The sequence below is a fragment of the Arachis ipaensis genome, chromosome B10 (genome assembly GCF_059453495.1).
Source record: "Arachis ipaensis isolate K30076 ecotype BB chromosome B10, ASM5945349v1, whole genome shotgun sequence".
In the NCBI taxonomy this organism is placed as follows: Eukaryota; Viridiplantae; Streptophyta; class Magnoliopsida; order Fabales; family Fabaceae; genus Arachis; species Arachis ipaensis.
The window spans coordinates 6,289,235-6,313,378 of NC_142435.1; the positions used below are offsets into that span (position 1 = coordinate 6,289,235).

General features: G+C 35.5%; 2 protein-coding genes across 3 annotated transcripts; both read left to right on the forward strand.

Annotated features, from left to right (window-relative positions):
• The first annotated feature begins 6,978 nt into the window (after positions 1-6,978).
• Positions 6,979-10,614, forward strand: LOC148579043 (receptor-like serine/threonine-protein kinase SD1-8). Of its 2 annotated transcripts, XM_088502558.1 has the most exons (7): positions 6,979-8,369; positions 8,475-8,603; positions 8,988-9,112; positions 9,198-9,408; positions 9,532-9,769; positions 9,859-10,009; positions 10,122-10,614. In XM_088502558.1, the coding sequence occupies exons 1-7, from the start codon at positions 7,103-7,105 to the stop codon at positions 10,425-10,427; spliced, it is 2,427 nt and encodes an 808-aa protein (XP_088358684.1). In that variant the 5' UTR covers positions 6,979-7,102; the 3' UTR covers positions 10,428-10,614. The 2 variants fall into 2 exon arrangements, with proteins under 2 accessions (XP_088358684.1, XP_088358657.1); XM_088502531.1 differs by having other exon boundaries at positions 6,995-8,369; positions 9,198-9,769.
• Positions 10,615-19,857: 9,243 nt separating this feature from the next.
• On the forward strand, positions 19,858-23,305 carry LOC107621504 (G-type lectin S-receptor-like serine/threonine-protein kinase At4g27290). Its single transcript, XM_016323530.3, has 7 exons — positions 19,858-21,240; positions 21,342-21,464; positions 21,580-21,740; positions 21,837-22,047; positions 22,151-22,388; positions 22,483-22,633; positions 22,729-23,305. Exons 1-7 carry the CDS (start codon positions 19,941-19,943, stop codon positions 23,035-23,037), a joined length of 2,493 nt encoding a protein of 830 aa, XP_016179016.1. The 5' UTR covers positions 19,858-19,940; the 3' UTR covers positions 23,038-23,305.
• Positions 23,306-24,144: the final 839 nt, after the last annotated feature.

The following is a 24,144-nucleotide window of genomic DNA, read 5'->3' on the forward strand; positions in this document are numbered from 1 at the left end:
TCTATTTTTGGGTAAAAACTGATTTTTGACCAACTTCGGCCATCCGTAACTCGGCCCTCGGAGTTTTGAATTCTTCAAAATTGGATTTTTATGAAAGTTTATTAACGATTTTTCCAACGCTTCAGAAATGGTTGAAAAAGAAATTTTGTAGAAGAAGTTATGTGTGCACCTGGCCGACGCGTACACGTCGCTGTATTGATGCAAGTGCCCAGTAGAAAATCCAGAGAGTTGCGCTGGTACTGTGTTGGGTTTATGCAAGGAGCACAAAACGCACCAACGCGTACGTGTGACGCGCACGCATTGCACTACCTTTCTGCTTTCCATGCGTGTACATGTACGACGCTCATGCGTCACTTCCTTTTCCGCTCTCCACGCGTGCGCATGGGCAACGCGCACGCGTGACCCTATTTTCAGCAAAAGATGATTTTGAGTTTTTAAAGCCGAATTTCAGACTTTTAAGCATCTATGCCCACCCTTTAAATCTTAAAGCCTTATAGTAGGCCTAGAAATGAGAAGGGATTAGGAAGGGTGGTAGGTTGAGGGTGAAGAAAAGGGAGAGTAATGATGAATTATGATTAATGATGACTGTATGAGTTGCTAAGGGTGATGATGGAGCTGTGGGGTATGTCGAGAGCCAAAAGGCTGTATTTAATAATGATTATTGGCTAGTTATGGGTTATGTTATGAACCAGAAGGCTATGATAAATATTGATTTATGGATGGAAATAAAAATATGGCTTTGAATGATTGTTTTATCTTGAGCTCTCTTTCTCGAAAGTGCGACCCCAGAGAGATGAAGGAAGGTGATGATCCCCTTCCTTGTTCCTCTTGTTATTGTAAAATCGCCCCCAGCGAGATGGTGGGAGATTAGGATCCCCTCCTTGGTTCCTCCTGGGCATATGAGAACGTACCTCCTGGGTAGATGCAAGGGTTGTGGTTGCGCCCCACTTGCTCCAGGTTGGTTAGTGTAGAGGCTCCCCGGGTAGATACAAGGGTTGTGGTTTCGCCCCACTTGCTCCGGGATGTGGTGAGATATACCTGCCTGGGTAGATGCAGTGGCATTGATTCCACTTGCTCTGGGTTTGGTTTGCAACTCCTGGGGTAGATGCAGTGGTTAGGCCCCACTTGCTCCCAGTCGAGGTTGATTTGAGATTTGTGAAATTATCTGAGTTTCGGATTTTCTTGGGTAGATGCAGTGGGTCAGCTCCACTTGCTCTAGGTTGTGATCCGAGATTCTGTTGACCCTATGTCGTAAGTGTGGCCGGACACTGTGAAAGTTCTGGATGAGCTCGCCCCCATGGATAAACACCAGTGTGGGTGTTGTGTGATTATGATTATGATTGTGAATAACTCGAGTTGGGGATGCACGACAGAGGGACAGTCCAATAGTTAGCTACCAGGACTTGTCGAGTTGGATTTATAACCGACAGATGAGACTCATCAGCCATAGGGCAGGCATACATCATTTGCATATGTTTGCATTGTTTGGGTTTGCCTATGTGTTTTGCATTGCTATATCATATATGCTATGTTACCTGATTATATGCTACTTATTCTACTTGTACTTTAATTGTGTATTACTTGCCTGTATTGCTTGTGTTTGTACAATTGGGAGATCCCTCATGCTGGTGTCGGTGGACGCTGAGGGTTGTTCTTGATGAGATGAGTTGATGATGTAATTGAATAATGATGATTATTATTGAATGAGGTAATTGAGTTCCCTGGGTAGATGTAATGAAGTGATTTCACTTGCTCCAGGTAAAGAATGAGATAATTTGATCTCCTTGGGTAGACGCAGTGAAGTGATTTCACTTGCTCCAGGTGAGGATATGAGGTAACGATATAGAATTGCTGAGACAAAATAACTGGTGATGGTTTGTCTTATGATTCTGATTCTGATCTATTCGAGAGTTAGAAAGTTGGGAAGCATAAAAGATATGAATTAGATTTAGCATTCCCTTATGACAGTTTCATGTTTATGGATTAGCGAGAACATATGGTGAATATTTGGAGAAAGGAAGTTTAGGATGCTTAGTGAGTTTTTATTGCAATGCATTGTATTTATTTGGCACTTTTACCGTACTGGAAACCCATGGTTCGGGAGTTCTCATTCCGTATATATCTCTTGTTTTTCAGATACAGGTCCAGGTGCTCAGAAGTGAGCTGTGGTTCATCTGAGAGATGGCGAAAATCTTTATATGCTCTTCTTTATATTTTGCTTAGAATCTCTCCACCTTTATTTTGAAATGCCTATATTATGTATTGAACTCTTTTGAACTTGCCTATGGAGGCTCTTATGTTTAATTTGGGAGATATTAGGAGATACTGTTGTCAACTACTTTCATACTGTACCCTAGCCAGCCTAAACTTCGCAGGTCGCGACTAGTGGCTATTTACTTATGTTATATATCTATATACTGTCCTTCTCTTATTCTCCTTAATGCCTTTATTTGTTTACCGTTTTCAACTTCAAGCTTTATCTTTTAGTTGTCGATGCGTGAGTGACACGACTTTGCAATTTTATTTTACTCAATTTCGGGCTTCTCGTTTAATACTTCCTTTCAAATTTACTTATAATTATGTAATAAAAATCCACCTTGAGGTTTGTACCACCGTAATATCATTGACTTATGACTCGAGCATAAGGATTTGAATATTAGAGTGTTACACTTACAGATGATTCCAAATTAGTATTAGAAACTTCTTCTGCCATTCGAATAATCTTGCCGCTTCTAAGTTGCATGCACTAATTCATTTCAAAACACTTTTTGACACACGTAATTTTAAAACTGTCCCACCGGGCGTGCCAATTTGTTTTATCAATTTTTAGCAAATCGAAAGTGGTTCGATATCTAGTGGTCTAGGAGCGAAACATACTCCTCTTGTGAGTACCAGTTTTCAAAAGTGCATCAAAAGGGTCTTTCGATCAGACAAAACAATAAAAGAAAATCTGAAAGATAAATAAAGTAGATTTCAAAATAAATTGACTGAAATTGAAATATGTTGCATTAAATTTAAATAAATCGGTAAAATGCCTTCAATAAGGTGGAAGGGTTTTTGAAATCGAAAACAAAGTGCTGAAACTTAAAGGAAAACAGGAAAAGTAAATGTTGCTTGAAAAGTAAATTTGCATGAAAATAAAAGTTACAAAAGATTTAAATGAAAAATAAAAATAGTGTAAGGAACCCTATAGAAAAGTAAGCTCTTAGCAGACTCAAGAATTCACTGCAGATATGAGTGCGCGAGAGTATTTTCTGATAAAAGATTCCAACCCTTGTTTCTTCGATCTTTCACCAATTTATAGAAATCTTCCACCAATCATATTTGAATGTAACTCCCACGTATATTAATTCTTGAATAACTATTCCCGCTCTCTTTGCGCAACATGGGTAACTACCAACAATTAGCTTTAAATGTTCATTTCCTTCGATTAGTTTATCGATTAACTTCTACCTCTTCCTCTCGACAAATCCTTTTCGATAAGGATCACTTTTATTTGAAAGAGTTCTTATTATACTTCGACCTTGGTGTCTTTGAAATTAAATTTTTTCTGATCAACAAATACATATAATAGTATTCGTTGCATTTTTGTCTGACAAAAACAAAAAGAGAAAGAATATCAGTCCATGACTAAGATCTAGTATTATAACAAGTATAATAACCTGTGCCATGTACGTGATAAGATTGAAATTATAATTTTAAGTTATTTTTTTAAAATTAATTTCAATTATAATAATTTAATTAATAAAAAATTAACACATTATATATTGTTTATTTTTTCTTAATCTAGTATTAAGTGTATCAACTCTAAAATAGTTATTAATCAGTTTTAGTAATCTACTTTTTTCAATAAATCAGACATATATACTCAATGTCACTATAAATAACTTAGTAATAATACTTAGACCCACCAACAAATTTTTATATATTGTTTTACTGTCATGTAAGGACATATCAAAATCAGCTCAAAATGAACAACCAATTATTAGAGAATTCTAATGCACAAATTTCTCCAATAAACAATAAATAATTTAAACCCACTAAAAAATAACTCAACACTCTCTTTTAATGCCTGCAAAACATATACTTGAAATAATATTATATCAATATTAGTATACAAAATTATATGATTAAAGTAATTTTAAAATAGTTTATCAAGAGAATAAAATAATAAAGATTTTTATGATAATTTTAATATTCTCAAGTTATAAATGTAAAATAAGAATGTATTATCCATTAGCACCTAGAATTTGTCAATATTTTTAATTGATAGTAATACATATTAATAATTGATGAAGAGAATTAGAAATTATCTTTTCATTATAAGTTCTCAAAAACTTCTCTATATACCACATTCATTGTGTAGTTATTGATGTGTGAGCGTCTTTTCTCTATTTTTTTTATTATTTTAGATATGAATTTATTGAGTTTTTATTGAGATTTTAGTATTTGTAACCTGTTTGGATGCTACTTTGAGTTATTCTATTATTTTGATTATTTCAGGTGAAGTTTGGATCGGTTTGACAGAGTCTGTGCAGAAGAAAAGAGAAGAATTTCAATTCTGTTGAGCTGGCGCTAAGCGTCGCATGCGGCATTTAGCGTCCAAGTACTTTGGATTGTGTGCAGTCATTCTATTAAGCTGGCGTTAAATGCGGACCTGGGCGTTTAGCGCCAGATACCTCGTAATGTGTGCGAGCTCTCTGCCTCATAGAGCGTTGAATGCTGAACCTAGAATTTAATGCCAGGAAGTCAGAAACAAATTGGAGCTTACTGCCCCTGGGGTGCTAAACGTCGATTCTGACGTTTAGCACCAAACACGCGGATCAACCTCACTCAAAGAAGCATCTTTAGTTAGATTTGGCTTTTAATTATTATATTTTGGTTATTTTTATTTACAAAAAAAATCTTTTAGATCTAGAATTTATTATTTTATTTTAGTTTCAAATCAAATTAGGTTAGATATAAAAGGAAAAAGATTCCGTCCTTCGGGCCCTCTTCTCTCCCAAGCACCTCATTATAGTTTTTACACACTCTTGGAACCCTAGTTTTCTCTCTGAGTCATGAGCAACTAAACCTCCCTTGTTAAGGTTAGAAGCTCTATTTATTCTATGGATTAATACTATTGCCACTCTATTTTGATTAATGTATTGATTCTAATTTCAAGAATTCGCATTCGTTCTTCATCTTAGGATTAAGGTATATTGGAAGATAACCATTTTTCTACTTGAGTTTCTTAATGTGTACACGGGGATCTCCGAACCCTTCATATGCCTTAAGCGCTGTGGTTAGAATGAAATTGTTCAGCATCTGAAAACTGACAATCTTCTCTGAGAAGGGATTGTCTTTTGTCAGCCTTTCTTTAGGTTGAGTGACTTCTTGGGAACCCAAGTCCAAAGTTTGCGTCCCGTTCGAGGTTGCGCTCTTAGGATCCTCTACGTTTGACTTTCCGTTGTGAGATGCTTCTAGGAGATCAGCGATTCTCCTAACCTCGGCCAAGAGGGTAGTATTCATAGCTACTAGCTCCTCGTTTGTGGGAGGAGGAGTTGCGGATATAACCTCTTCAGCCATGATCCTGCAAAGAAATAATTAAAGCGAGATATATGTGGGGTTAGATTTAAATGATTTCGACCCCACGGTGGGCGCCAAATATTCTGTCAAGGATACTCTTCTCCAAGGTGTTTGGTCGGCTTGTCTCTTGGAAACTCGGTGTCTCAGCCTAGGAGCGAAGCACCCTTGCGAACTTGAACCCGAGCGTGGTACCTGCAAAAATGACTTCGACGCTCAAGTCAGTGATTGATCTTTTTAACGAAGACGAGTATAAAATCGTTGATAGAGTTGTTTTGTGTTTTGTTACATACGTTGTTCCGCTTATCATTGATTCTATTTGATTTATAGCCTTTTGTGTTTGAACTATTCGTTGGTCCGTTAGTCGTGAATGGCTAGGGCCGAGATTCTCAGGGAGAAGTTGGTCTGTGGGTTATGGACGACTAGGGTCGAGAATCTCTGAGGGAAGTGGGTTACGATGATAAGTTTAATTTAATTTGAATTTCCTTTTATCTAATCAAAATATAACCCTTTTTTTTTAAATATAAGGGATATGATACAAGTATAATTATGTATTATTTATTAAATACTAGTTAAATACTAATTGTAATATAATTATAATAAATTTATTTAAAAAAAAAGTGTATAAAAATTTAATATCTCACTTTAATTAATTGGAAAAAAACTCAATTTTAATATATTAAATAGATAGATAGAATAGGATAATGAATTGCTTGCTTGCCTATTTGACTTTGATTCATGATTTGGTGATACATAAAGTACGCCAATCAATTTTAATATCCACACATGTTCTAACCTGAATAACGCCATATATTGAGGAGATTAAAATTCTCATATAATATTATTATGACTGCGCCTTGTGTATCTAGAATTTATTAAATTGTGTTTTTGTGTCTTTTGTTAATGTTTTTGTGTGTTTTCTATTAGAACACAAAAATTGATCTTTTATTTTTAATTATTTTTTAGATTATTTATTTATTTATTTTATAAAAAATAAAATATTCGCTAATTAAATGAGTTTTACATCCGACTTAAAAGAACTAAAGATCAAACTAATAAAAAAAAAGAAATCAGAGTCTCCTCATTATTACCTATTTTATTGTGAACTCCCCTAATTACAACACGGATAACCCTATAATCATACAATAATTATAATGAGTAGATAATAATTAACTTTTAAATTATAATTTAAATAGCATAATTTTTTTATACTCATCTAAGATGTTGCAGATTTTGAGTCTTCCTATTTTTAATTTAAAAAAAATTAGCTTTTGAATTATGGAAAACGCTGACTCTTGATTCAAAAGTCAACACAGATATATGATGTAAAGGAATTGGTTCAAAAGTCAACACAGATATATGATGTAAAGGAATATATAAAACAGGCAAATGAATGCAGGTCAGCTTGTTCTGCTTCCTTGATGAACAATTCCATCAAGAAATTAACGAATTAGTCAACAACATTATCTTCTTCTATACTATCCTCCAAACGATCACGACAACAAACAATCACACACTACTCTTAACTTTCACCAACATGAGAATCTTCTTCAACAACCTTAACTACCTCATCATCATTCTTATTATCACTCCACCAGCCTCTTCCGATACTTTAACGGGAAAACAAATCCTCAAAACTAACCAAACGCTATTGTCACAAAACCAAACCTTCGTGCTGGGCTTCTTCAGAGGTTCCAACACCAACTATTACCTCGGAATATGGTACAACAACATCAATCCTCAAACAATTGTTTGGGTTGCAAACAGAGACAACCCTGTTGACAACTCTACCGGCTATCTCAAGATCGGAGAAAACGGAAACTTTGTCCTCCTCAATTCATCCGGGAACCCCGCATGGTCCTCCAACCAAACCAGCGCCAAGAATCCAGTTCTCCAGCTACTCGATACCGGTAACCTTGTTCTCAAAGATTCAGAGCAGAGCAATAACTACCTATGGCAGAGCTTCGATTACCCAACAGATACCTTGCTACCTGGGATGAAATTGGGTTGGAACTTTGACACAGGAGTTGAGAAGCACTTAACATCGTGGAAGGTCAAAGGTGAAGACCCTTCTTCCGGTGACTACACTTACAAGCTAGATTACCGCGGTTTACCTGAGATTTTTCTGAGGAGAAACCAGACTATCATATACCGAACTGGTCCTTGGAATGGTGAGAGATTTAGCGGGGTTCCAAACATGAACGCCGATACTCATTCCATTGTGTTCAGCTTCTCCGATGACGCGCACGGCGTGTTCTACTCTTTCTCCATCTGGAACGCTTCTTTGTTATCGAGGCTAACGGTGACCTCAGATTCAGACGGAGAACTTCAACGGCGGACGTGGATAGCGAGCAGCGAAACTTGGAACAATTTCTGGTACGCACCGGCGGATCAATGCGACCATTACAGGGAGTGTGGTCCGTACGGAGTGTGTGACAATAATGCATCGCCGCTTTGCACATGTATGAAAGGGTTCAGTCCTAAGAACCCTCAGGCTTGGAATCTGAGAGATGGATCTGATGGGTGTGTGAGGAAAACGGGTTTGAATTGTTCGACTGACAAGTTCTTGCATCTTGAGCACATGAAGCTGCCGGAGACAAGCAGCGTGTTTATGAATAAGAGTATGACACTTGATGAATGTGGGAGTTTGTGTAAGAGGAATTGTTCATGCACTGCATATGCAAACATTGATATCAGAAATGGAGGAAGTGGCTGTGTCATGTGGCTTGGCCAACTCATTGACATGAGAGTCTACGGTACGGATGGCCAAGATGTCTATGTCAGATTGGCAGCTACTGATATAGGTACTGTCTAATTGATTAAGTGGTTGAACATTTTTCTATGATGATGATATTGCAGGTTCCTTAATTGATTAAGTAGTTCTTTCTGATGAATTTAGTGACACACAGGATCTACTAGCTCCAACAAGAATCACAGAGCAGTTCTGGCTATTGGCATCACACTTAGTGCACTTGTTTTAGTTTTGGGATTGGTTTCTATTTGTTACTTAAGGAAGAAGAGACAACAAAGTTCTAGAGGTAATGTATAATAAACTTCCCCATATGTCTCTTTATATATGGTACTCTAGTGTATATGGTTTTTGTGCTGCATAAATAAATAATTGGTGGATACTACAATGAAGATCTTATAATTGTCTTCATGTGAATATATTTCTTTTTGACCATTGGATGATGGATTGAATGGTTAGATTTTGATATTTATAAAAGTGTTATTTTTGTTTAAAGTGTGGCTAAATAAATAAACCACACTTTTAACCAAAGCATCTTCATGAGAAGATATTTTTGCCATCTTCATTGTAGTATCCACCTAAATAATTTACCTTGGTTATTATCAATAGTCGCTATTCCAGGTTTTGTCCACAGAAGTTATGATTGGTTAATGAATGAGATTGTGTCTTCTAGGTGACGAAAGGAACATGGATGATCTGAAATTGCCAATGTTTGATTTTGATACCCTAATGATGGCTACAAATAATTTCTCTGAAGATAATAAACTTGGAGAAGGAGGCTTCGGTAGTGTTTATAAGGTAAGTTGTTTTAATACTTTAAACACCGCACAACTATCATAACATACTTATATATACTAACAGATTGTGCCTATGACAATATCAGGGTAGATTGATTGAAGGTCAAGAAATTGCTGTAAAAAGGTTATCAGAAAATTCTGGACAAGGAATTAATGAATTTAAAAATGAAATCAGATTAATTGCCAAACTCCAACATCGAAATCTAGTCCGATTACTTGGTTGCTGCATTGAGAAGAATGAGAAGATGGTGGTCTATGAATATATGGAAAATAGGGGACTTGATTCCATTTTGTTTGGTAAGCATTGTTTCTCTCAATATCTTGTATGTTTATGCATTAATTTTTTTAATTATCATATATACTTACTTTGCTTGTTAAACTTAATTAGTCTATACGTATTAATAATAACTGATGTTACAGACAAATCAAAAAATCTCTTGCTTAATTGGGAGAGGCGCTATAATATTATATATGGAATAGCTAGAGGACTTCTTTATTTGCATCAAGATTCAAGATTTCGAATTATTCATAGAGATCTCAAGATAAGCAATATATTACTAGATATTGAAATGAATCCAAAGATATCAGACTTTGGAATGGCTAGAGTTTTTGACAAAGATCAAATACAAGAAAAAACAGTAAGAGTTGTTGGAACATAGTAAGTATACTATGTTAATTTTTTTGAACGTTTTTTTAAATTCGATATGGTGTTTTTAATTTTAACTTAGGCACATTTTTATTTTGTAGTGGTTATATGTCTCCTGAATATATTATGGATGGAAACTTTTCAATAAAATCTGATGTTTATAGCTTTGGAGTTATGGTATTGGAAATTATAACTGGAAAGAAAAATAGAAGATTTTCCAATGATAACGACGAATTCAATTTTCTGGAAAATGTAAGTGAAAAAATTTCTTCCTTTATTTGAGTATTTCTTATTAAATAAAAATAAACATTCTAGCTCATATATTCCAATTATTATTAGTTTATTACATTGTATGTTCTTGTAGGTTTGGAGACGTTGGCATGAAGGAACTATATTGACATTGGTTGATTCATCCATGGGCAATTCATATACAGAATCAGAAGTCTTAAGATGCATACATGTTGGTCTCTTATGTGTTCAAGAATGTGCAGAAGATAGACCAACAATGTCTTCAGTGATTTTAATGTTAAGTAGTGAAGCTGCATTAATGCCACGTCCAAACAATCCTGGATTTTTTTTAAGAAGGAATCATGCAGAAACATCTTCAAGAAATCAAGATAAAACAGAGAGTGTAAATTTAGTTACTGTCACATTACTAAATGCTAGGTAGTGAAAGAAATTTAAATTCATACAATATATTTTTGTATTCTTAAAAGAATGATTTTTTTTTAATTCCTTTTTTTCTTTTTTATAATTGTGGCTGCTTCTAAATCTACTTTGATATTATTTTGATGTAATATGCATGAGATGAATTCATTGATAGGAAAAAAAAAATTGAATATTTTCCTTAGTTCAAATTATATGCATGTCATCCACACATTTTAACAAATATTTATTGCAAGCTTCCTTGTTTTTTTTCACTGCAATATAGTTGTGTGATTGTGTTTATTGTCTAACAGTTGCAGACTTTATGAATTAAATAGAAACTAATATTTATTTCATCAAAAATTGTATAAATACCATATTCTTTTAAAATGTTACATTTAAAGGCCTGATAGTATAAGGAGGCAACCTAGTAACTATGAACATTCAAGCAAATTTATCGCTTTGCTTTTTTTTTTTTTTTGGCCTTTGTCACGATCTAAAATGAGTCATGACGGGCGCTCAAAAAAATAATTATATAGCAAGTCTAACATATTTAAATATAAATTGAATAAAAAATTTATAAATATTTTACAAATTCTAAAATAAATAGTTATACATTTTTAACAAAAATTAAAATAATAGAAAGTTTAGGGGTCAGCACTTTTATTAAAATTTGGTCAGCACTCTAGCACTCCTCTTACAATAATTAAGAACGGTTAGATCTTGCTTATGACATATGGAGCATATTCATCTAGAAACTCGACAAAGAATAGATACTCATTGCAGATCGTTATTTTTAAATAAAAAGTCTCACATAGTCAGTATTTGTTTTTGAAAAATATTTTTAGAAAAAACGGGGTAAATTTTGTAACTCAATGACTAAACAATACATCCATAATCAACATGAGATCATATAAACGTTATTATCAAAGTAATTTTAATTAGAAAATAATAATTAATAATAATAAGTGAATCAATAAAAGAGTTCTCATACAAAAATCAAATCAAAAGTCCACACATGGGTGGCTCCATCTCTATAGGTAACTCTTTTTTCTTATGTGTCCTAACAGAATAACATAACAGATCTAACGTGTGGTCTATACGTTAGGCTAGCAACACCCTGCTTGTTAGCTGATGTCTAAGTTAGATGCATCTAAGTTAAGTCATAACCGTCGTCAACTACGGTTTTTTAATAGGAGCCTCCCAAACCAATTCAAAATATATAATTTCATATACAACAAATCTTTGATCTTTCAAATATATAAGATATCGACTCAAATTAAATAATACTTTTTCATCATAAATCTTTTTCAATCATACTTTTTCAATCATAAAAAATTTTAAACCTATTTCACAATTTTTAAATAAGTGAGTACCAACAAATACTTCAATAGTTCAAAAATATATATTCGAATAAAACCAAATATTCTAAAATAATATAAAGTTTCATGAGACATATATATAGTCTCATATAAAATTTTTAAAGTATGAGCTTTATAAAAATAAGTATTCAACTATAATAAATCAAAATCAAAGTTTTTTCAACAATAATTTTATAAATACAATTAAAAACTTCGAATAGCATAAACCAAAAAGTTAAACAGTTATAAATGTAAAATCTCCTCACAATATAGTTGTAAGAGATGAATTTGGATATTCTAAATTTTGAATTTTTACTTTAAATGATAAAGTGTGATCTTCTACCATTTAATGATTTATCTCTCATATTTACTCTTAATTCCACTTATAAAATAAATAGTAAGAGATCGTACTTTACACTCTAAGAACAAAATTCAAAATTTAAAAAATTCAAATCCACCTCACAATGTGGTTTCAAGAGACCAAAGAGACCTGGAGATGGAACATCAGCGGCTTCGGTGACCCTCTCCAGCGTCGACGGTGAAGGACACAGCAGAATAACGGTGGCGGTGATTCCTCTCCTTTGGCAGTGACTCCCGCAGCAGCACTACAAACTCTGACAAACAGGGGAGAAGCAGGGGTCAACCGCGGTGAAGCAGAGTAGAGGCAGAGGTAGCTTCGGGTTGTACCAGCGGTGAGCTTCGGCGACGGCAATGTCTCCCTCCGACGTGGCCCCTTCGACGGCAACGACCGTGACTCCAGCGATGAATCCCAGCAGCGACGATAGTGGTGCTGCCTTCTCTCTATCCATCTCGACGGCGGCGATGGCTTCCCTTTGGTTCGCCAGTGCCGTCATCTTCTTCTCTTCTTCCTTCGGTGTCTTTCTCACTCCCTCTTCTCTATTTCTTTCTTTTTCTTTTGTTCAGACTTCAGAGTGTGTGCTTGTGTGAGAGTGAGTAAAGTGCGTATGGAATTGCCTGCAAAACCCTATACATCAATCTGTCTACTTACTGCTAACTCAAGGCAACTAATAGTCTAATACTATTCACAAAGACTCATTCATAGTAGCTTAGTCAATTGGGCCATATTCTGATAATAGAATTCTTTGAAATCGAGACCCTTATCTTTTTTATTCTTGCACAGCTTATTACAACTCCTCCAGTGAATCCCCTCTCCTTAATTATCTGTAGATCTCCACCAGAATCTTATTATTTTTGCGCATAATCTTTTACAGAAATTATTAGGAACGTTAAGATACTCATGGCATAAGAAGGTATGGCTTGGATCACTACTTTGATCAGAACCTCCTTTCCTACTTAGTTAAGAAGACTTTTCTTCTACTCCTCTATTTTTCTGACCATTTTTTCTTCAATCCATTCCATAAATTTATTTTTTGATCTCTCCCACTGAACTGGCAATTTTAGATACTTTGTCGGGTTGTTCCATATTAAAATTTTTAAGATTTCTTCTATGTTCATTCTTGTCTGCACTGAGACTCCTTATCCGAAGGTGATACCCGACTTTTCCAAATTTATCATTTTACTCGAGGCTATGGTATAGGTGTTTAGGATTTATTATCCTTCTGTGCTAAAGATATAATACAATCATCAGCAAGGAGGAGATGAACTAGAGCTGGAAATGTGGGAACCAATTTGACCCCTCTAATTAATTTATTATTTTGTGCACAATTCATTAAGATAGTAAAAACTTCATGCTAAAAGCCACTTTTTTTATCTCTTCATCTGGCACTTTCTTTAGCAATCTTTCATTTATTAGGTTGGTGACTCTGACAGGTATTTTATCTAGGAGGAATGTTAGGGGGACAATGATTTTGTTGAATAATATGAACAACGGGCTCTAAAAACTAGCCCAATTAGCTTACTAACACAGTTTACTTTATACACCCCTTCTCAAAATCCTAATTTTAATCCTCTTAATTATTAACATCGTAATCATCCCACATTCTCACCTACTCCCCCCCCCCTTTGAGAAACTCGGACCAACTCATATCCGGTGCTTCTTCTCTGCTCCTTCCCGTCGTCTATGAGTAATTTACATTTGTAACCCAATTGTTCATATTGTTCACTAGGATTAATGTTTACCTATACTTTTCCTTTATCCAATCGTATTTCCCTTATGTTTCACCTCAGGTTTCATGTATTGGGCCTTTATAAGTATTAATGGTCACCTCAGGTTTCATGTATTCGGCCTTTATGGGTGTAACACCCTACCACACAGAGCTTTACACCTAGGATGTAAAACAGAGGTGGCAAGACGCTACGACCTCTAAAAATAAAATACATATATATAATAATAGAACGAATATAATAGACTAAAAGCCTTGAAAAAATGGGTGAAACAAAATCGCAAAAATAAAAAGCGCAACGCTCAACGAAAAGAGTTACTTGCGTGCTAAGAAACCTAATAGGAACATGATAAAGATAAGCACAAGAATAAAGGAAAGCCAAGGAAACAGCATAACTATCCCCTCACTCAGCCTGCGAAGCTAAGGCTGGCCGGAGGATATATATATATATATATACACATATAAAAATACATAAGTATTCCCAAAGTACACCAAAATACCAAAGTAAACTCTTATCTCTCCCTCAACCTCTAAGAGGAACAGCATACACAAGTTACTTGGAGAGTAAGCTAAATACATATATACATATATATACAACAGAAAACCAAAATACACCCAAGGACTACTTCGCTTCCCAATATCCAGACGCCTGGCGAGGAGCCTCTCGATCTGCATCTGAAAAACAACAACACAATATGGAATGAGAACCGGAGGTTCTCAGCATGGTAAAAGTGCCACGCGTATAATAAATAAGGTCCTGAAAATGCCATAGGCAATCCTAGAACTCCATATATTCAGTTATCCAACTTAAGTACTAAACAGAAATCATAAACAGGGGTAGGTATTCTGAATCTACCTAACTTACTCAATTTCAATCCACACCTAACACCAAACCATTTCTCCTTTTCCTCCATCCCTCCATCATCCATAATGCAACAGGAACAAACAACCAAACAAGTTCAAGCACAAGTAATGAACAGATAATACAAGTAGAAAATATACAAGTAGCAAGTGATATATATCAATTAGGCATTCCCAATTAAGGCATAGTAAACAAAGCACACATATGCGTATGATGAATGTCTATCCTACTAGCCGTGAGCTCACGTGTCGGTTATTTTGCCAGAATCCGACACATCTGGTAGCTAACCCAGACATTGGTCTCTAGGTTGCGCATCTCCAAGAGGATCATAAACGAAGGAGAGTGTCTTTCCACATCGAAGGAGTGTGTCTTTCCACCTTCTCCTAGAGGATATACGAAGGAGAGTGCTTTTCCACATCGAAAGAGTGTGTCTTTCCACCTTGCAACCAGAGAAGAATGTTGGGGAAACAATACGAAGGGGAGTGCCTTTCCACCTTCCCCACATCCACATCACGACAAGAGAGGAAACTTCTGTTGGGAATAATACACCATTCCCCCTTGAGAAAACACCTTTGACAGAGAAATAAAATAGACACAATCACAACACAAGAATTTAACGTGGAAACTCCAATTACCGGAGAAAAAACCACGGCCGTTGTCAAATGACAACCAGAGAATATCACTATGTGAAAATTGTTACAACACATAGACTTTTTTCTCTCACCGGCACCCCAGTACACCCACACTCTCTCAAAGCAAATATCTAACTACACCTCACAACACTCTCTAATCAAAGAGTACAGAGGAAAAGAAAAATCAGATACAAGCTTAAAGTGTTTCTGACTGGTGCAAAAACAAATGGAGAACTTAGCCTCATATTTATAGCCTAGGCCACCCACTCCATTTGCTATCCTAAGCAATGTGGGACTAATTCAACCAAATCCTAACAATCTCCACCTTGATTGAAATAGTCACACATCTTCAGCTTCCATTGTCAACACCGACAATTCTTTGCTGCCATTGTCTATACCGACAATCATAGTTCAGAGAACTATCATACTCCACCATGAAAGTATACTCACTTGGAATTAGACCACTCCAAGCATTTCGCCTTGGTACAGATCGAAACCTTGCTGAAAATTCATGGTGCAACTTCCAAATTGGCTTTTCCTGGAAGTTCTTCAGCCATCGACCTAACTCCGCCACACACCTTGCATCTCAACGCCAACCAATGCCCGTGTGCAATTGTGGACCCGATTGCCACAACTTATCCTTATCCATGGCAGTGCGGTAATACCATGAGGATACTTCTTGTCTTCTAGAGAACATCATCTTCTCTCATAGAGAGAGCAACCAGAGATCTTCTCCTTCAACGCCTTGTGCAAACCTGATTGTATCAACACATCCTTGACTTGTATTTGCCACAAGTCAAAATTGATTCTTCCATCAAATTTCTCTATTTCAAGCTTCACAGCACTTGAATATCCTGACATTGTTGCAACCGTATACTGGAATAGTATAACTCAACTGTGCACTAGGAAGGGTCCCCAGGAAAGAGAGGTGGGTCACAATGGACACACTTAAATACCAAGTCTTTCCTTAGCCAGAACCTTTCCAAACAGCACTCTCACAGTGTCACACTGCCTTCCAGCAACAACAACAGCAACCAAAGATCAACCTCAAGCCACAGGACAAAATTCAATCCCACCGAACCGAAGCTCTTGATACCACTTGTTGGGAATAATACACCATTCCCCCTTGAGAAAACACCTTTGACAGAGAAATAAAATAGACACAATCACAACACAAGAATTTAACGTGGAAACTCCAATTACCGGAGAAAAAACCACGGCCGTTGTCAAATGACAACCAGAGAATATCACTATGTGAAAATTGTTACAACACATAGACTTTTTTCTCTCACCGGCACCCCAGTACACCCACACTCTCTCAAAGCAAATATCTAACTACACCTCACAACACTCTCTAATCAAAGAGTACAGAGGAAAAGAAAAATCAGATACAAGCTTAAAGTGTTTCTGACTGGTGCAAAAACAAATGGAGAACTTAGCCTCATATTTATAGCCTAGGCTACCCACTCCATTTGCTATCCTAAGCAATGTGGGACTAATTCAACCAAATCCTAACAACTTCCACCCTCAACTTGCCATTCCGACCATTTTGGCCACACATTCATCTTAATTCTCATCATTTATCACATCATGTTCTTACATTCATTCCTTATAAAACTCCTTATTTTACCTCATACTTCACCCTCAAGTTCTCTTATTTTCCTAGCTTCTTTTATCAAAACTCTTCCAAACCCCATTTTCACCACATTCATAAATCCTTATCTTTAAAACCTACATATTGCTAACATAACTCATCTCAACTCATCAACAACCATTTCAAGCTACCATTAACCCATCCAATGAGCCATACCCACAACTTTACATTAACATATATCATATATACATATATATATATATATATAAGCAACCCTTTACATAAACCATTCCATTAATGCATTCATCCATCCTTCACACAGATTATTCCATTAACACATTTATTAACTCTTCATTCGTTACTCCATCAACTCATATAACAAGTCTTTGTTCACAAATACCAACCATAATCCACATCATAAATAAAAACAAGAGTATATCATTAATAACTTCCACACCTCAAATTTTTAAATACATATCCATCAACAAATCTATTCCAACAACATTACAAAACTAATCATTAAGTACAATAACCAATTCAACTTATCCTATGGTTCCTCTAACCTAAGTTTTCACAACACCGTAAATATTAAACGTACGAAACTTAAACCATACTTTGGCCGATTCCCCGCTCAACCCGGAACACTTTTAATTTCACTTTTCTTCAAGCCCTTGGGGCTCCAACACTACCAAGCTCATATTTTCAGCCTCACAACTCCACTTCCAAGCTTCCAAAATCACCAACAAGCTTCAACAAGCATCAACATTCACATACACACTACCTAAACCACAATTACCACATCCAAACATAACAAATCAATACCCAAATACCTAAATTCAGAAATTCCATTAGGGTTTGAGATCTCTTACCTTTATCCACTGATTCTTAAGCAATACCCCCAAGAAATCAAGTCTAGTGGACCCTTAAAACATGAAAATCATCAAGGAATTGAGTTACTTAAACCCGAAATTCATATACCAGCAGAAATGGAGCTAGAAAAACGCAATTTACTTACTGTTTTGTTTGAATAGAATTGAAGAACTCGAGAAGCCCGACGCGTGACCGCAAACGGCTCGTCAATCAGAGCTCCGGATCAAAAGTTATCAAAAGTTATCAGCGTGTTTGATAATTAAGAGAGGAGAGAGGAGTTCTTTTAAGTGTTTTATGCTGAGTTGGGTTGGGCCTTGGGCCCATTTTGGGTCCGATTCAGCCGGTTCGGTCCGTTTGGCCTAATCTTGGGTCAAATTTTTTGAAATTGGTATTAAAATTCTCGTTTTGACGAGCTCTATCCTATTTTGATATTAGTTTTGCATTTTTAATCTTCCTATTTAAAATTCGATTTATTGACTAATTATTTACCGATTTTATCGGGGTTTACAATGGGTATTAATGGCCCAATACCAGAAAGTATTTCGCACCACATATAACATACTAGTCAAAAAAAAAAAAAAACATACTAGTCAAAATTTGCAGTTAGCTAAATGGCTCACTTGCAGCCGAGGCTTGGAGCTAGTGGTTCTGCCTCACAAGAAGCTGCACCCAAGTTCAAGTCCTATGAGAGGAAAATGAACCCTTAAATGAACTCATGTAGTGTGTGTTGTGTGGCTGTGTAATACATGAGTAATGTCTATGATTATGAGCTGTCTAATTCATTTGACCAAAAAAAAAAAAGAAGCTAAATGGCTCACTCTCAATATAATTGACCTGATGACCTCTGAAGCTCTTGAAATACATATATCTTTGTCTGGAACAAAAATTATGAGCTACAACCAATGTACTTCATGTGATCATCTCTTAGGAAAACGAAGAAATATGGATACAATGTTCCAATGTTTCTTAGGTTTCTGTCTCCAGTCTCCACCTATTAATGTTACTAGAAGTCTAGATTATAGATAGTGCAGAGAGAGTTGAAACTTCTTCAAACATAGGAGCGTAGAATGTGACATCGAGACTTTAAACATTCTATCATTGCCTTTGCTTTAAGAGTTAGGTAAAAAGCAATTGCAAAGTGTCAACATCATCCACCACTCTTATTGACCATGTTTCTTCTTGCTGTTACTCTCACTGGGCATGTGATGTTACAATATTGTAATATTTCCTCATGCACAGTGATTAATTACTCATTAGATTATCATTAGAAAGCTGTAATGCCTCCAATAAGGTGGTTTTTGTCTTAGTGGTCAGAAATTTCAAACCATGTTCCTTATTTCCTACTTCTCCATTTAGCTTCAATGTCTTAATTCATTATTCACAAATATTTAATATGCTCATTTTATATAGAATATTACAGTGATTTTATTAATTATATAGTATTCAATAAAAATATGAATTCTATTACACTTTAATATAATAGTTAGAAATTGACAAATTAGCACAATAATTCATATAAAATAAATAAATATAATATAACTCTCTAGCATTATTAAAGTCACAGTTATCCCACCAATAAAACATAGTTTTCTTAAGGCTGATGACCTAAAGTTGACAATAGATGAAAAGTTAACATATAATTGACTTCTAACATTATTTCACCAAGTTGTTAATTTCAGTTACCTATTCATTTGCTGAAGTTTACTGAAAAGATCAGTATGGTTATTGTCTAACCACATTTATAAACAGTTAAATAAAGAGTTATTATTTAAAAAAAAAAAAAAGTTATCAAATCAAATTCCCACACCTAGTATTTCAGTCAGTGTTGATCAGATGAATTTTCAGTTTCAACAAATACAGTCCCACTGAAATAAGAGAAACAAAATAGTATATGTTGTATATTTCAATATTTCGTGAGTGAATTACTGAATTGTCAAAGGAAAAACAAGGGGTCCCTAAGTTACACCTACTCCAAATTGCACAATTTTTTGGCTTAATTTATTGTGTCAATTAAATAAACATAGTCATCAAACTTTGGATTTTGGGAACAACAAACTTAACAGCTAGCATGCATTTTATCTTTTTAATTAAACTTCTAAAGTAGTATTATGAAGAACTATCAGTAGTAAAACTCAATGGAGAGAAGAACACACTTGAACCTTTCTTTTTCATTTCTTGTCACTTTTTGCTACTTCTTCATAGCCATTTTTGCAACATTTTTGGAAGCATATGATACCTTAAGTCCACCAAAAACCATCACTGGCAACAAAACACTAGTCTCACCTTCCCAGAATTTTGAACTAGGTTTCTTTAATCTTGGTAGCAACTCCACTCGCAGATATCTTGGGATATGGTACAAAAATGTTCCTAAGAAAACTGTTATTTGGGTTGCAAATAGAGACAATCCACTTGCTCATGATTTTGGTGATGATGGATCCTTAACATTCAGCAATGATGGGAAACTCATAGTTCACAGCCACAAAGGAAGTGTTATATGGTCTTCAAATTCTTCTAGACCTGCAAGAAATCCAGTGGCACAGCTTCTAGACACTGGAAATCTTGTTCTTAAAGATATTGATGGAAGAAGCTCTGAGGAATATATATGGCAGAGTTTTGATTATCCATGTGACACATTGGTGCCAGGGATGAGACTTGGTTGGAGATTCAAAACCGGCTTGAACCGGCATTTGAGTTCTTGGAAGAGCAATGATGATCCTTCTAATGGAGACTACACCTACAGTGTTGACCCTCGTGGAATTCCTCAGCTTTTTCTAAACAAGAGGAGCAAGAAAATCTTCAGAAGTGGACCATGGTATGGGCAACAGTTCAAAGGTGATCCAGTTCTCAGTTCAAATCCGGTTTTCAAAGCAGTATTTGTTTTTGATTCTGATGAAGTTTCTTACTCCTATGAGGCTAAGGACAACATGATCTCGAGGTTCGTGCTTACGCCATCCGGTTCCATTCGCCATTTCTCTTGGAATGATCACAAGTCAAGCTGGGTTTCTGAGTTCTCAGTCCAAGGGGACCATTGTGATGATTATGCCCTTTGTGGTGCTTATGGAAGTTGCAGCATTGTTAAGAGCTCTTCCCCTAGTTGCAAGTGTTTGAAGGGTTTTGAGCCTAGAAAATCTCAAGATTGGTCAAGTGGATGTCTGAGGGAGGATTCAAAGGGTTGCAAAAGTGGAGGAGACTCATTTGAGAAGCTTACAGGGTTGAAACTACCAGATTCTGCAGAGTTTCATGCAAACTATAGCATTAGCATTAATCACTGTGAGGCAGAATGCTTGAAGAATTGTTCTTGTGTAGCTTATGCTAAATTAGATGTGAATGCAAGTGGCAAAGGATGTGTTACTTGGTTTGGAGATTTGTTTGATATTAGAGAGGCTCCTGTGTATGGTCAAGATCTCTATGTCAGAGTTTCAGCTTCACAACTAGGTATATTAACTCCTTTCTTTCTCAACAAATCAGTTAACTCATGAATCATGATTTTCTTTTCTTTTCTTTCTTTTTTAATCTGTGTTTATTTGTGATATTAGATTCAAATGCTGCTAGAAACAAAAAGAAGATATTCATACTGCTTCCTGTGGCAGTATCCTTAACTTCAACAATTGTTGTTTTAGCTTTGTGGTTCATAATCAAGACATGGCAAAGAAATGGAGGTATACATAAGATCTCTTGTAATACCTTTTTGTGCTATAGTTGCTTGTTTTCATTATTTTTTTATAATTAGAATTAGTAATAGAAATTAATATGGCTTGTTGGTGGTGTTAGCAGTTGAAAAAGAGGACCTTCAATTTAATGATGGAAGAGGTAGTAGGAGTGAGAGGAATGAATATGAACTCCCATTATTTGAGATTGCCATCATTGAAGCTGCAACTATGAATTTCTCTGTTTACAACAAGATTGGAGAAGGTGGATTTGGTCTTGTATACAAGGTAAATTACTAGTACTACTACCACCACTGATCTTTGCCCTCAATTATGAAGGATTTTATTTTTCAAACAATGCATTATATGAGTTGGAACTTTCAGGGTGAACTTCCATCAGGACAAGAAATAGCAGTGAAGAAACTCTTGGAAAGTTCTGGACAAGGTCTGCAGGAGTTCAAGAATGAGGTGATTTTGATCTCCCAACTTCAGCACCGAAATCTTGTAAAGCTTCTTGGCTGCTGCATTCATGGAGAAGACAAGATGTTGGTCTATGAATACATGCCAAACAAAAGCTTGGACTCATTATTATTTGGTTGGTTTCTCAATTACTCTGCAATCATATTTATATATAGAGAGGCACAAACATTATTTGACATAATAAAATACCTTGTAATTTATGGAACATTCTGTGACAGATGAAACCAAGCGTCCTGTCCTCAATTGGCAAAAGAGGCTAGACATTATCATTGGTATCGCCAGAGGGCTTCTATACCTTCATAGAGATTCAAGGCTAAGAATAGTCCATAGAGACCTAAAAGCAAGTAATGTTCTTTTAGATATTAACATGAATCCAAAGATTTCCGACTTTGGAATGGCTAGAATGTTTGGTGGAGATCAAACTGAAGCAATGACCAAGAGAGTGGTTGGAACCTAGTATGCACAAAGACTAGTGACTTAATCTTCACATTTTTTTCCCTCTTGAACTTGATCACTAAAATAGTTTATATATCTTTTTCAACTATTGCAGCGGATATATGTCGCCGGAGTATGCAATAGACGGTCAATTCTCTTTTAAATCAGATGTCTTTAGCTTCGGTGTTTTACTGTTGGAAATATTGAGCGGCAAGAGAAACAAAGGATTCTTGCACCCGGATCACAAACTCAATCTTTTAGGCCATGTGAGTATGAAAGTGAACATATATGAACTTATATCTATTTGGTTCTTTTCCTTAATATCTATGTATTTCAAAACAAAACCTGACTAATGTGGTAGGCATGGAAGCTCTGGAATGAAGGTAAAGCATTAGAGCTGATGGATGGTTTACTTGAGAATGAGTTTCCTAACTCTGAAGCTCTAAGGTGTATACAAGTGGGACTCTCATGCGTTCAACACCGCCCAGAAGACAGGCCAACAATGTCACTAGTTCTTGTGATGTTGGACAGTGAGAGTACAGTGCTGCCACAACCTGGAAGACCAGGATTATATTCAGAGAGATTTTTTTCAGAGACAGATTCAACTTCACTTGCTAGACTCAACTCTAGTTCCAATCACATCAATGTCACCTTAGTAGAGGGTCGTTAAGAATTTCCCTCAACATTCATATCAATGTGCATGCAAGAAATTATGTTTTCTTATTCCAAATTAAATGATGACAATCATGCTTAGCCTCTTTTTGTTCTATGCACATTCTCGTAGAGTAGTTACAACTTACAGCAATAAGAAAAAAGACTATTAACTAAAATCTTATTTTAATCTATTATATAATATCTTGAATCTCCATTTTAGTAAATATAATTAGAAATTTTTTTTTCATGGTATTCCCAACTTACCAAGACAAGGACTAATCCGTAGCGGATCGAAACTTTATTTAAAGGTATGTCGCTGGTTAATGAATTGTTTCAAAAAAATCAATATTCAAACTCTGATACTTGTTTAAGTAGACTAATAAATTAACTATTGGACCAACCTAATTTAATTATGTAAATAGAATTTGAAACTTTTTTTTTTTTGGTGTCTAATTTAAAACTAATTTAAAAACTCTAAACTGAGACAATTTTCTTTTTTAATTTGGTGAAAAGAATTTGGGTTGACCACATACAGCAGCTCGGTGGGCGACTGGGCCTATTACAAGTCAGGGCTTAGAATTTGGGCTTAAATTGAGTAATATGATATGCCCAAGGTTTTAGTACTAACTACTAAGTACTAACCAAGAAAACCAAAAAAAAAGGGGGGGGGGGGGAGAAAGAAAAAATCACATTATATATCAGAAAACCAAAAGAAAAATAATATCTTGTAACAAAAATAATATTAAGATGAAAGTCAATGGAGTCGGTAACTATGAGCTATATGATTATGAAGTGACCTGCAAGCACCTTCATCACTCAAATCAAAAGCCATTATATAGCAGACTAATTGAATAAATTAGGTATACAATGTTGGAATTTGGATTTGTACATAAATATATTAATTAATTCCTCCATTATTAGTGAAAGTTTATGTTGAAATGCCATCCTCGTTGGCGATTGAGACCCAAGGGCCCTATTTTCAGATAGAGATCAGAAGAACAGAGATACTGCTGTGACGCTTCCATAACACAAAAACATCTTAATTACAAATAGGGTATGTAGCATCAAAGTACAGAAGATAAATGAAATTTTCAGGGTAATAAAAGGTCAAATAACCTGCATG

Bases quoted from the DNA above. Each gene is read 5' to 3' on its own strand.
- LOC148579043 (XM_088502531.1), top strand. From the start codon at position 7,103: ATGAGAATCTTCTTCAACAACCTTAACTACCTCATCATCATTCTTATT. The intron at 8,370-8,474 runs GTACTGTCTAAT...AGTGACACACAG, and splicing joins ATTGGCAGCTACTGATATAG to GATCTACTAGCTCCAACAAG. The intron at 8,604-8,987 runs GTAATGTATAAT...TGTGTCTTCTAG, and splicing joins GAGACAACAAAGTTCTAGAG to GTGACGAAAGGAACATGGAT.
- LOC107621504 (XM_016323530.3), top strand. From the start codon at position 19,941: ATGGAGAGAAGAACACACTTGAACCTTTCTTTTTCATTTCTTGTCACT. The intron at 21,741-21,836 runs GTAAATTACTAG...TGGAACTTTCAG, and splicing joins GATTTGGTCTTGTATACAAG to GGTGAACTTCCATCAGGACA. The intron at 22,389-22,482 runs GTATGCACAAAG...CAACTATTGCAG, and splicing joins AAGAGAGTGGTTGGAACCTA to CGGATATATGTCGCCGGAGT.